The sequence below is a fragment of the Colius striatus genome, chromosome Z, assembly GCF_028858725.1.
Source record: "Colius striatus isolate bColStr4 chromosome Z, bColStr4.1.hap1, whole genome shotgun sequence".
NCBI classification, from domain to species: domain Eukaryota; kingdom Metazoa; phylum Chordata; class Aves; order Coliiformes; family Coliidae; genus Colius; species Colius striatus.
The window spans coordinates 87507058-87521614 of NC_084790.1; the positions used below are offsets into that span (position 1 = coordinate 87507058).

At 46.6% G+C, this 14557-nt stretch overlaps 1 protein-coding gene across 11 annotated transcripts in view; it reads right to left on the reverse strand.

Moving 5' to 3' along the window:
• TCF4 (transcription factor 4) overlaps window positions 1-14557 on the reverse strand; it is a 244056-nt gene that overhangs the window by 153596 nt on the left and 75903 nt on the right. For 10 of the 11 annotated variants that reach the window (XM_062017198.1, XM_062017203.1, XM_062017204.1 and 7 more), the window contains 2 exons: window positions 12347-12408; window positions 9757-9853 (listed from right to left, as the gene is read on the reverse strand). The exons of the other annotated variant lie outside the window; for it this stretch is intronic. In XM_062017198.1, the coding sequence (XP_061873182.1) occupies window positions 9757-9853; window positions 12347-12408 (159 nt within the window). The remainder of the gene's footprint in view (window positions 1-9756; window positions 9854-12346; window positions 12409-14557) is intronic. 11 annotated transcript variants of the gene reach the window in all.

Here is a 14557-nt window from a genome sequence, read left to right on the forward strand (position 1 = left end):
CATAGAAGACACAGTTGCAGTTCTTTTACGTTAGGTACCAACACTCCTTGATGTGGTGTATTTTCAAGGCACTGTCCTTCCATTCCTGGTGCAAATGGGTCCCAATACACAATGCTGAACATGAGGTCCACTCAGAACACACCTCACCTTACTACCAGCAGGTAATTCAGTGCTTTAAAAACTATCACATTGCCCTGGCATTTAATGCTTGGTCAACAACAGCTACTCCAAAGTTTCACTGATTTCCTCATGTTTCTTCTTTCCTGTGTTTGCTTTGCTGGTTGAAATAATGGCTGAGCAGATTAGAGCCATTGGGCCAACTTCTATAGAAGCCTGCAAACTTCTCCATGTAATATCAGCTCTCTCTCCAGACCTTCAGTTACCTTCTGGGTGCTGCTCCACAGACCAAGGGAGGTTTGTAATTGCTGCTAAAACTGGCTTTGGAATCGATTTGTTGGCTGCAAGACTTACATGAAATATTTCTCCTAGAAGGTGAACACCAAAATATGTTGGGCAATGTGAACCAGAACCAGGTATCTTCAGTTCTGGTGACGTGTAGAAATGCACATACAGAAAGTAGAAAGGATCTGAATGTGTTGATACAGATATCAGAATTAAAAGGTATTTAAACAGCAAATTAAAAATGCTTGCAACTAAATTCTTGCTGATCTGTTTACGGAGCTTCCTCATCCAAGAATTAATCAAAATTGCTTTTTCCGGATGATTCACACACACACACATATAGACACACACACACACACACAAAATGCCACTCTTCTTAATATTTGATCATTGGCCTAATTTCTCATCTATCACATTTAGTCAGCATGCTTGTTTCCCAGAATATCCTTCTCCATCTCTTCTGGTTCTGCACTCTTTTTAGAACTACTGAAGACCACAACCACGGAGTAAAACTTCGCAGAATTGGGGAAAAAAAAACCCCAAAAAGTATTGAAGTACTCTGATTTTAGTTAAAACAAAATGCAATCTAATTGAAGTACTGATGGTTCCTGTTAAATGCATGCTCTGTATCTTTCTGTTTCACATGGCGCAAGGATCAAAGCATGGACCTAGTATAGCATCAGCCTTGTACAGTGTAAGAACTGGTGCTGTCCTTAATTCAGACCATATGGTAAGATGCATCTATTGGCATGCTGCTGTGGAGAATTACTGTACCCTCCTGTCATACCCTTTTTATCATTTCCATTGGAACTGTTTTATATTTGATTTGGTATATTCTGTGCATCTGACCAAATGTGCTAAATGCAGAGCAGTACTAGGGGCTGAAGGCTGGAGACAAGAATAGGGAAGCCGCTGTGGAAACCGTCAGGAGCCGTCGCAAGAAAGAGAATTAAAAATTTAACTGCGAGAGTAAAAATGGCATTTTTGCTTCAAGACGACCACATCTTCCGGCAGAACGCAACGGCGGCTTCTCCCTCCTCACACACAGACCAAGCCTTGGAAGAAACCCGTTACAGAGCTGCAGACAGCAGCTCATTTGGACCAAGAACACGCAGGCGAAGGAGCCCGAACGTGGGCTGGTGTGAGGCTCGGCCACCGCGAGCCCCCCGCGGCTGCAGCTTGGTCTGGTCTTTGTAGGAGAACACACCAAGACCTAACAAAGTAAGCTGATCTTATTAAGCTAAGGCCTTATTCGGCTCTATATGCTGTGAAGTTCAGACTGGAGGTATGTCCGGGCTCAAAACGATTATTAATTATCCAGCTAACTCGGCATTGTTTTACACATTCTGTGCCTTAACTAGAGAGCATAACAAACCCATTGTTTTTGCCTGTTTAACGGACCATGACTGGAGCAGCTATGTAAATGACCTAGTAATTCAGCAAATTTGTTTTGTTTCACAGATTTTCCCACATGTACACTTTCCAGCTGTAATGCAAATCCACCCCGTGCCCCGGCCAGCCGTCTCCCCCAGAAGCACGACGCTACCTTGAGCTCTACGCTCCCTCATTGCGTGACCACAAACAGCTTGGGAGATCAGGGAGACACAGCTAATCCACAACCCTGGCATTTCTTTGGTGGTGGTGATGGCCATTTCTTGGCTTATTTGTTTTTAAGAAATGCCTATCAATGGTCTTCCTCGTGGGGTAAGATTGGCTAGAAATGGTATCTTTTGCCTCGCTGTGAATATTTTAAGTCACTTATAGGTTCCTTTTAATGCTTGAACAGGTGTGAGCTCAGATTCCCTCTGCCCCTCGCATCAGCTCAGCTGGAGAAGAGCAGCAAACGCTCACTCCAAAGCCGAACTACAGGCATCTATACGAAAGGCAGAAGCTCATTAACCATTAAAGCGCCTTCTGGATGTGACTTTAAAAGTCATTTCTCTATTAACGTGCCTGCAATGCAGATGAAAGCAGAGCCTTGGAGGCCAGCTGAACCCCCGTCGCCGCGTGCCGTCGGTGCGCCAGGCAGCCAAAGCCGCCGGCCGTTTCCCAGCCAGCCCTGCAGCCACTGCGCTGGAGCAGCAGCCACCCAGCGCCCCTGGTTTGAACCACATGGTTCTAAAACACACGCTCCATGGCTTTAACTTGGCCACTCCATGCAGTGTGGCCCAACTTCCACTCCGGGGCCTCCCCAACGGCCGTCTCGAGAGCCTGCAGCTCTGCAGAAGGTCACGGCAGAAGAGAGGGATGGATGAGTAGCGGGGGGGATGCTCCTTCCTGCCGACAGCAAGGACAACTTCAGGTGGTGTTTTGCAAACTTACAATCTGTACTGCAAAACACCAGACCAAACATGTTTGCAGCCCAACTCAAGGTTCTCACACGGCCCCAGCCTGTGCCACGCTACGCGGAACACGACTGCCGCAGAAAATAACCTATTAAAAAATCTCGGGCTTGTTTAAGAACAAAATACAATGGAATGTAAACTTCACTGAAAGCTATGCGGCACAAAATAATATTTCAATTCTTTGCTCAGTATGCAGACATTAATTGCCACAGTCTACAGTTTCTATTTATACATCTGCTGCTCGTTCCCCAAATAAATGGAAATGTCCTTGTAATTTCTTCTCGTCAGGACTGTACGAGAGGCTGGGGCTGAATGCTGAAGATCAGAATCCTGACTGGCAGCGCCTGCAAGATTGACTCGCTGCAAAATATATTAACTCTTAATTGGGAACTGTAGCATATTTATATCCACATCTACAAAAAGCTCTTCAGCACAGGCTTTTTTTTTTTCCCCCCAGTTAATTTTGCTCACAGGCAAGGGAGACAAGAGAAGCAGCAGGCATATTCCACAACAAGAAGGGATGCGTGAGCCAGTGGCTTCTACAAAGCATTTTTAAGTCATCGTTAAGGCCCCGGTTGACAGTACATGGTGTGATTTTCATGGCGGTTATCTTAAAAAGCTAAAGCACCACATCTAAGCTCCTCAGGTCTCAGCCTTGACACCCTGCGGAGCTAAACTCAAACTGTTGCTCAGGGTTATCCACAAGCCCTTCTACTTTGTTGTGCAGAAACCGCTAAAACTAACTCAATAAAAAATGCTGGAAGAAATCCCATCCAGCTGTTCCTGGGTAAGGGCAGGAAGGAACACGGAGCCTTAACTTACACGTAAATTTAGATCCATGTCCATTAAAGAGCAGAACAGACCAAGTCTGAAATCAGTTTCTGTTTTGTAATTCACTTCTTGGAGATGAGTTTGCAGTCCCCTCCTCTCAGAACATGGAAGATGTGTCCATCTACTTCCCACCATAGCAACACTTTTGAAGTTCAGAGACACCGAGGTATTTGGGTTGGTGAAATAATTCCAGATTTGGCAAATACACTTGACAGATTCCCCTGGATTTAGGCTGAACAACCTGTCTCAGATCTTCCCTTCCGTACTCACGTGGGGATGAGAAGGACAAAAGTTAGGTTGGTGGGCACGTGTATCCACATGGCATTCACCAGACAGGCTGCAAGGCGAGTTCAATGAGTTTCGAGGTGAATAAAAACACCAGGCTGTCAGAAGCAGATGTGGAGGTAAAATGCACCAAACAAGCCAAACAGCTCAAACTTGGCAGCTGAACTCAGGTTTTCTGACCTTTCTCCAAAAAGGCCTCAAGCTCTCCCTTCCACCCTGCAGCAAGCCAAGGAGCTCCCTGGCCATGGGAAGCACCTTGTATGGTGGGACCTTTCTTATCCAGCCACTGCTGGTGTCTATAGGCACAGTAACACTGCTAAAGACCCCAGCACGCTCCCGATCCATGACCACAGAATCCCCTTGAAGCCCAGCCACACCACACTTCAGTCTCCTTTGGAGATGTGGCAGTCATGGTGCTTGACGAGGAACCACCACAGCAGCACCCATCCCTGCCCCAGCAGCATTGGAGTTGCTAACATCCCAAACTGCTTCGTTTCCAGGTGGAAACCAGAATGGTCAGATCACTCCTAACATCTTCCACCTGGCTAGGGAATATCTGGGTGCTCAGCATCTGGGAGAGCCCTCGCTGAGATAACACTCCCAGCCTCTGGAAGCACTTGCCTGTCATTGCAGAGCCCATTCAGGGGCTTCTCCTAATGCTGCAGATGCTGGGCTGGGTCAGTTGCACGAATGTAACGTATTTTAAAGGAATCCTGGACTCTGGGATTTCCAGTGCTTTGGTTTCTGAAGGTCCTTACTGACTCTTTTTAGCTGTCCCAGTCAGATTTTCTGCTGTTCGATTTATCTTAGTTAATTTATCTTAAGCTAGTCAGAGAGCCACAGATATTTTTCTGGAACACACAGTTCTGCCTGTGATTCCTGAAAACCCACCTTTGACTGTTGTTTTCAAAAGGCTGCCACGTGTTTCTTTCTGTGTGTCACACAAAATTTACCCTTTCCCCCCCCCTCCCCCAAATATAATAGTAGTTTCTTTGTTTTCCATTCACCATAAGCTGCCAGGCTCCTTCAATACTGCAACACCCTGAAAAGGCTTTAGGAAAGAGCAAGAGAAAAGACAAGTGGCTGCTGAGTGTGTGTTCCTGTAATGTGGATGGGAACTCATACAAAGCCTCACAAATTGCCATTTCCCCCAGCAGTGGCATCTTTGGGTGTCACTAAAGAGACCATCAAACCCTTTCGTGTTTCAAATTTACAACTGGAGATTACTGGACAGCTTTGTTTGACATTTCCCCTCCTGGCTCCTCACATACCTTCACTTCTCCAGCTGCAGAAGGGGAACCAAAGCCACCTGACATAACAGAGGTGGTGTGAAACAGAATTAATGTTCCTGATGTGCCAGACACTAACTGAGAAAACCAAAAATCTGCCAGGGTGAAATGTAATCTCATTTTAGGAAATGTTGAAATCATTTCTGCAGAAGGTTAAAAAAATAATAATCAGGCTGAGTCAGATACACAGCATGGAAAATTTCATCCCCAGTGTTTATAGTTTAGCAATTGAAAGCAAGGTCTTATAATGCTGTGTTGGGTAAACTTAACTAATCTGAAAAAATTCCAGTTCTACTTATAATAACAGTAACAGAATCAAAGCTGCACAGATTAAAAGCAAGCGCCACAGTAATATTCGTACGGGGACAAGTGCTATCGCAGCATTAAAAATAATGTTAAAAATTGGCATGTATACACAGTATCCAAGGGACTCAGGATGTTTTCCAGACAGTAAGTCATCACATCTCACAATATCCCTGCAAAACATGCAGCACGCGTTCTCCAGGCAGGGAGAGAGGAAGGCACATCCGAGCACAACGATGTTCAACAACGTGCCAAGAGCAGACGGGCAGCCGAGCCAGGACCCCGGGAGCCCCGGGCACGAGTCCTGCCTGCCGTGGGCAATCCACGCCACCCAGCCCCACGGGCCCTGCGCTGGCACCCAACGTCAGCTCCTCCAAAGCAATGGTGCCAAGAGCAAAACTATCACCTAGAGGTTTTCAAAAGGAAAAGGGAAGAAACTGAAGGGAAAAAATAGTTGTATGGTGACACATGCCAGTCCCTGGCAGACACAGGTCTCAGCCCTCCCAAAAGCACTCTGGGCAAGGGATGGTGTGAGAGCACAATCCAAAGCAGCACAGTGTTGATCTGAAGAAGACAACCAGGAGGAAGTAAGTCTTGTATCTGGTCCTCATTTTGTGTTTAGCAAAGGAAAGAGAAAATAAGCAAAGATTTTGTCTTCACATACCTGACCACTGACCAACCCCTACAACTATTAAGAGATCTACATTTGGTGACCTTACGTCCTTTCAGAGGGTCTCAGGCCAAAATCAGAAATTAAGTACTGTCTTCCAGTTAGCAGGGTAGGAACTTTTTCAGTTAGACATGCAAACACCCTACTGTGAACACCAGAACTGCTACAATGCAGAGGGGAGGAGCACACAAACTGCCCGTGCAACAAAGTAAGAACAAGGGCTTTTGATCTTTTCTCCTTTATTTACTACATTCAAGGAACTGGGTTTAAATCAGCTCTGTAAAGCTCAGGGAAAGCTTTCTCCCAGGGCAAGTCCCTCCCTGCCACAGCCTGTGCTGTGACTGCCTGCCCAACAGCCGGTGACCAAACGCTGTCGCAATGCTTCACCTTGTGCAGCGTGCCGGGTTAAATTCAGGGTGGTTTGAGCCCTTTGAAGCAACACAAACCTAAATATTCCTGGTAGGCAAACCAAGGAGAGGAACTGAATTATAATGAACCAGCAGCTGTCACAATATGACCACAGTAACCAAATCAAAATATCAACCACTAACCCAGATGAGATTCAAAGGTCACCACATAAGCCAGCAGCTTTCTTCAGCAGAGCCCAAAACCTCAATCTAATCCTTGCAGTGAAATGCTCCATTAAGCTACAGGGGGTTTAGAAGCCAGTTACTGTACACTGGTAAATGATTTAATGTAGTAGCAAGATATTCCAAGCAGTAGGACGAGAAACATTCCCCAAGGGGCACACCTGGAAAGGGGAGAGGTGTTGAGAAGTGGCCCCCAACGTGCTATACCCATCGCAGCTATCTGCCCATGAGCATCTCCCTGCTGGGCCATACAACTGCTCTTCAGATACTCTCAAGGAAACACCAAGTGCCAACCAGGGTAGAGGGGCTCCAGACACACACAAAGCAAGAGGTGTCTGAACACATGCAAGCAGGAGCTTGAGGAGCTGAGCAATGCGCACAGCTCTGCAACTCCCCTCTGCTCCTCCCCACAGGGCTTGCTCCCCAGCACAAAGCACAGGCTCCCTTGCTTGAAGCTGGCCATGTAAACATGCATTTTCATAAACAAAGTATCTGTGAAGTAAAGTGCAATATAAACCTTCACTGAAGCACGCCCTGTACGCAAACAGTTGTGGTACAGGGTCAGTAACACCTACACTCAAAGTCTTTCTTGTCAAGAGCAGGTTCTCTCTACAGGAGATATTCAGAAGATGCATAGCAGGTGCTGAGGGATGGGGTTTAGTTTAGTGATGGGCTTGGCAGTGTGAGGTGAGGGGCTGGGCTCGATGATCTTAAAGGTCTATGATTCTGTGATTCGAGTCAATGGGATATACCAGTATAAAACCGGTGCAAGGTGGATGATTATCAGGCTCTTTATTAGTGGCCAAGAGGAGTACAGAAAGAAAACTACAGTGTGTCTTTATAGGTGCCAGCTGCATAACATCAGAGGTTACAGGGACCTTCCCTTAGGGGAGTTCCAAGAGCTAGGAAAAGGGAAAAGATTAAACACATTCAGAGCAAGAGTCAGGAGCTGACAGTCTGGGCAGCCTCTGTCCAAGCAAGCTGCACTGCGTGCTGCTCATCACCACAACGGCTAGATTCCTCCCAAAGCAACAAACGCTGCCATGGCCAGCGCAGCCTGACAGCAGTGGCCCTGCAAAGCAGCAGGGTCAGCAACCACAGTCCCTCCTGGTGCTGGTGAAGGGTTTCCATTCCCACAAGCACAACCAGAGCTCCTGGACAAGACCCTTGGAGGTGTCTGAGCGGGAGGGAAGTGTGCATGCAGAGCAGCAGCCATCCCTCCTCCTCCACTAACACCCCATGCCCAGGAAGGGAGCAGAACCGGGGAATAAAGGGCTGCTCCAAAAGGGTAAGCGGAGTAGAGTCCACTCTGATGGCTGGACATCAGAGAACGACACTGAGGCGAGATTTCAGGGTGGCAGCCGACTGCCCCGGCAGTGCACGTGTGCTGCTGCACAACAGCACACCTATCAAAAGCTGTTAGTCGCCTGCCACACACTTGCACACGCACTCATCTGAGTGTGCAGCAACATCCCTGGTCTTGTTTCTGCTTGAAATTACCAGAAACTGCATGAAAACAACAGAAAAATGCCAGGGCCCTTCATTCAGGAGGGCGCAGGCAGAGCTGGCAGTGGGGCAGCGGTGGCCACAAACATCATGTTCTACAAACATCAGGGTTCCCAAAGTCCCTAATCAGACTATTACACAGCTTATTTCTTTAACCAGGTGCCTCTGAAGGTGTTTTTATAGAACAACTACTTCTTAAACCGAGTGAAACCGGCATTTTCACTAAGCTTGGCGAAAACAGCGTCAGGAATAAGGTTTTTCTGTAAACCCAAGGCACAGGCAGAAGAGAGAGAGAGAGAGAGAGAGAGAGAAGCTTCTAAGTTCTAAAGACTCAAATTAAAGGTTAAACTTGAAAGCACCACACAGCCCAGTGGGTTTCACAGAAGCGTGTGGCTATTTGCAAAGCGTCTCTGAGCACTACCTAAGCCCCATGGCGTGAGTGAAGAAGGGAGTGTTGAAATTTCCATGCTTTCTTTGGCTTACATTAGACCCTTTAAAAACTGTTGTAACCATGTTTTGTACGTGAATACATACAAATGACTACAAGCTCCAACATTGTCCCATATGTTCAACAACTCACAAGTATTTCCCAATATTAAAAGACAAGGCATATTTTAGGGACGTATATTAGAGCTGAAGAATGATATATCGCAGTTACAGCCCCGTGTTTTCTTTGGCTCGAATTCAACCCTTTAAAGCAAAGCATTTGGTTAGTTCATTAACAACTGCAGAAGAAGGGTGTGATCTTGGCCAAGCATGAGCATTACTAATATTTTTACATCATATATTTACTTTAACCAAACTCATTTATCAACTGTAATTAAAGAAAGTAGCTATCATTCACTTACAAATAATTACAGCCTCTCTTCATACTGCTATGGTGTTTGCTGCTAAGCTAAATGGTTACCCAGGGGTGTCAAAACTTTCTATCATGGGGTGTGGGGTGGGAGGAGGGTCCTTGCCAAGTGCCCTGGGCAAAATCTCACTCCTCTCAGGCAGAATAGGCTGCAACTACCCTCGCCTGAAATCCAGGAGTTTGCAGCTCACAGGTCCCAGCAGGCAGTGATCCGTCCTACTCCAAAACAAACAATGGTTCCAGTGTCCCTCACCACTTATTTATCTGTTCCCTTTTGTGGACGTACATTGGTCATATTTTCAGAAAGCCTTTTCTGCTTTAAATATCTTTATTTTCTCTGCCGACTGGACACTTCTTTGAAAAGGAAAGGCTGAGCTTTAGGAAACAACCATTTACCTCTTTCAGCAAGCATTGCAGTTACTGCATCAAAAATCACACACCTCTCGGAGCAAGAAAACACGTTCTGTTACATAAACACCATCGGTGAACACTTCTGAAACTGGATGAGAGCTTAACAAAGTTCAAACACCCAAGTTCCCACCCTTGCACCCTTGCACCGAGTACAATCAACCCCCCAAAAAAAAGGGAGGATGAGGGATTTAAGCCCTCAGAACTTTATTTATGGTCCATTTATTCCACTTTCAACAACACGGTGAAGTTAGGAAATTTGATTTCTTACTTTGTATTCTGGAATTGACAAATGGAGGAGAGAGATTGTCATGCGACCCAAGGTCTCTGCTCGCCATATGATCATAGTGAGTCCCATCTCCATAGTTCTGTTAACAAACCAGGAAAAAACACAATTTTACAAGTTTAAACAGCACTTTTCAAAACCTCCAGGTTCACATTCCCCTCCGAAGTTTTAAAGCCAGCTGTAGGAAACATTGCTCCCTCTGTTTTTTTCCCCTATTGATCCTGCTGGAAGTGACCTGTGCCAGAACATTTTTTAAACGCTGTTTCGAATTTTGACTTTGCTAGTGACTGACTTTGGTTTGGATAATCCTGAACGGGGGACCGAGACGAGGTTTCTGGAATTTCGTGCTGTGCAGTTCAGCATAAAGCCCTCTCAGAGCGTGAAAGCCTCCCTGCCCATAACATACGCAAGAACCGCAAACAGATGCTTCTTGTAACGTTTTGCTTTTTAAGCAATTTTGTGCAGAAATTCGCTGCCTTTAATCGCCTCACCGTGATGTTTGTGTGCTGGGATACAGAAAGAGGATTTTTTTCTTCACAGTGGGTGTGGAGAGTTACTTCTCACTCACAGGCTAACCCTGCAGAGGACTCATCCTCTGTGCACGGCTGGCGAGAGGCATCAGCCCCTCCTGCCTCGCTACCCCTCTGCACTCCTCTGGGAACAGACAGCATCAGGTGCTACCCAGCGTCAGGGATGTATAAAAACCTTCCCAGGATTAGCCACCTACATTTTAAAACAAGTCTTGCTGTGATCTTCTGCTTTCAGTCACTCAGTTCATCAAAATCTTACATTTAACTACAATTACTGGCCGAGGGCAGATGCTGTGTCACGTTTTGTTTCTGTGGTTCGGAAGAGCTCACGGAAAAGCACTTCTCCCAGTGTGGATATACCAAGGGAAGAGAGAGCGAAGGAAGGGGGGTCAGGCTGTTTGCAGAATAGCCCTGCAAGTTAATGCACAGTCTCGATTGAAACTCCAGAATTCTTCCCAGGCTCGTGCTCTTTCTCTTTCTATCTCAAAACTCAATTGTACGCTCACATTCAAGTTTTTGCATGCATAAATAATTGTGTGTGCAAATTTAGAATTTACTTTTCAAAACATTTTTCCCTCGGAAGCAATACAAGTGTCAAGTGGGAAAAAGAGGGATAAAAATAAAACTGACAGATGTGAGCAGTAATGACGTAATGGATGCTAAGTAGAATCGAATAAGAAAAGGTGTCAGGCTTCCCTCCCTCGACGGGTAAGGGCTGGGGTCCCCTCCTGCCACACTGGAGATGCCACTGAGGCCAGGACCTGCCCTGAGGGGGGAAAGACAGACCGAGCATGCAGAGGGCAACTGCATTTCTCCTCTCCAGACAGACACTCGAGGGCACGGAGCTCCCGGCAGCGCTGCTCGCGAGCCCCGATCCTTCATGTTAATTAGAAAACAATTAAAAAGCAATTTAAACAAACTGTTTAAATAAGGGCATACGTAAGAGAGAAGCCACTTTTTGCCCAGCGTAAGTGTACTTCATGCGTTTGCAGGAAGTAAACAGAAATAATCATCGTGGTACTGAAGCACAAGCTGTGCCCAGCCGCGAGGACAGCGATGCCGCGGTGCCGGGGAGCGGCTGCCGGGGTGGCTCGTGGGCCATCGGCTGGGTTGCCCACCCTGTGCTGCTGGGCCCGCCATGCTCTGCACAGCTGTTCTGCTGGAAACAGCACTTCCTCCCTACCAAAGCGTCCCAGCCCTGAGGTGTCTAAAGAATTTGGGCAAGTGTCCACAGCCACAATGGCAATGACCAACTCCAGCTGCCTCGTAAACCCCAGCGAGCGCCCACCACGGCCGTGCCAGACAGCGGCTCCGTGCCTGCCTACCCCAGAGACACATCTATCTCTCAGGTGGGGGACACAGGAGATGTGTCTGTCTCAGCAGCGTCTGGAGCAGAGGTGGGGAGGGGGCTGGCCGTCGGGCTCCCTGCCCCAGAGCACAGCCAGTGCCAGAAGCTGGGGGATGTGCTGAAACGCCCGTCTGCCAGCCCCTGCCCCGAGGAGAAGGGTTTGAAACCCCCTCACTGGAAGAATGGAGTGGTTGAGGTGAACTGCGGGAAGGGCAGCCCTGCCGTGGTGGGACAGACCTGGCAGCCCATCTCCAGCTTTGCTACCCTCAGCTCAGGCCCCGGGGCAGCCAGGGGTGGCCGTGGAGCAGCCAGCAAGCCCCGGCACAGAGATGAGCAATGGTCCTCTCCTCAGGTTTGGTGGCAGCCTCAATACCCAAAAATCTAACTGCACAAAAGGAAACATTTGGTAGCAACATCTCTGCTCCACCTGCCCTCTGCGCAGTGGTGGTGTTTGACACGGCCTAAGCAAGAAAAAATGGGTTAATTCTCTCACTGCTCGTTAGAGGTAGCGGTCAAATTCAATCACAGGATCAGGTCTGAGTGTTCAAAAAGAAAAAGCAATTTTAGAGAGAAGACAGGCTACAGCCAACTTTGCATGCCCATTTTTCTAAGCAATCAGGTGTAAAACTCGTATTTAAGATTGCAAATTTACATATGCAGGAAGTCTGGTTGGGGGAAAAAGATTAGATATACTTACCCTGGATGGACTAGGATGTCCTGTATTCCCCCAGGACCCTGAGCTAGTTCTGTCTTCTACATCTAGGGACAAAAAAGTTCTTTAGGCTTTATTGCAATAATTCTTTCCTTTTGTATAGGCACTTTTAAATTAATGTTTCAAATTAATCTCCTGTTGCCTTTAATTAAGAATCAGGCACAGGGCTACTACGATGGTAGTGGCTTCTGACCCACTGCTTAAATTAACTCATTTAAATTCACAGCAGAAATGAACCGGACCCTCAGGAACCAGAGGTTTGAACATAAAAATTACTTCAGTGGCTCAGTGTTTCTTGACACTTTAAAAAGTGACTGCGCTGTACCAGTCAAAATGTTCTAAAAGTCTCCAGTACAAAAACAGGTATCATCAAACAGCAAAAAATAAAACATGATAACCTAGAAGTTAAAGTAAGGGATTATTTGGGGTAAATGTGCCTCTCAGAGCCTCAGCTTCTGCGGCACAGAAGCATTTACACACACACGTGTATCTCGAGAAGGAAAAAGCCCACTCCTAAAGCTGAGCACAGAGAGGGTACTTCTGTCTTTGCCTCTGTTGTTTGATAGAAAATTCACTGCAGCCATTGGGTGGGGGACACTCCAGCGAGTTCAGACTGCCCATTGCTGGGTGTTTTTAACCACTTCCCCCCTCAGTTTGAGAGGGTATCTCTGGGAATAACATATCCCATTGCATGTGTGCTGGGACACGGTGAAACCTGCCATTCACAGCAGGGACCAAAGAACCAGGACTCATAGAATTTTCTCTTAACTTTCCAGCAAAACCCACCAAAACGGCTCAGCCTGCCATTTTATCAGTGCACCAAAGGGACAGCTTGAGAGCCACCCCGGGAAGGCGAGGTGAGCCTTGCCAGTCTGCCACTGCAGACTGCTGCCATGTCACTGGGTACAAGAGGCCAGCTAGACTGCAACACTGCATTTTCCTTGACAAAAATCAGGTCATAGACGCATTTTGCATATGAATGCTCTCCACATTTCACAATCCCCAGCGTTTCTTCTGTGATGTAACTATTTTCACTCCACTTTCGCCAAGTCTTCCCCAGTATCCTTCAATTAACCCAGTTTATTGTCATTAAAACTTCTTTGTGACACTGAATGTTCTTTCAAAAGTGGAGACAAAACCAGAAAGAATAACAAAAAAACGAGCCCCGAAGGAGTTACACGGATTTCCTCCAAAGGCAGCCGGAGTGCACGGGGCTGGTCCCAGGCACCCCAGGCAGTGACGTGCACCTTACTCAAGTGTGCCAGGACACACTTGAATGGGCTGCCATCAAGAAACCTTTCCTAAAAGGAGCTGGGAGTCTCCTGAGACTTTCCACTTGGCTAAAAATCTTTGCAGCTAATCATAACACCAGCTCAGCGAGGCACTTGCGCACAGGTTTAATGGGAGCCTGTGAATAATTCCACTGAAATCATAGTTCCCTCCCGTGTTAACTCAAGTAAATGAGATCACTCATGCTTAGTGTTAAGCACATCCCTCAGCACATGGATCGACTGGACTGCACTGCTTAAATCCATCCCTTTTTGACTTACAGTACGTTAAACCTCAGGAAATGTGACTAACGTTGATCTAGAGCAGTACTGCTGCACATTTCAGTGCCGTTTTCCAACTCAGCCCTGGGAACCCACCAGTGTCCTGATGAAATAATAACATCCCTTCCCTTTGGGCCATACACAAACAGCAGTTTTAATGTAACTGGGAAAAATACATATTTGGTCTTGCCGGCTAGAGAAACTTTCTCAGCGTGCTGCCGAAGACCCCGTGCAGCAGCAGCTCCCTTCCCACCTGCACCGTGGGTCATCCAGGCTTCCAGCATCAGCCGGAACCTCAGTCCTCTTGAGAAACAGATACGGTCAGCAGCACTTTAAAATATGGGTGCTGTGACCAAATCTGGTTAATTTCCAGGACTGAAAAAAGAAAAAAAGCAGCACCAAACAGAAAAATACCAAACAAAAAACCCTACAGATTTGTGTAGCTTGATACTTTCCCCCAATTACAATTCCTATTATCTCAATAACAGATGTATGTGTTAATAGCACAAGACACTCTTAGGTAAATATTTAATTAAGCTGCAGAAAAAGAAAGAAAATGTGTATCATTTACCTGACAGATCAGATCAACCATTCTATTAGGTTAATTAGGCATATTTTTAAAAATCATTTGTGTTATGTAACAGGC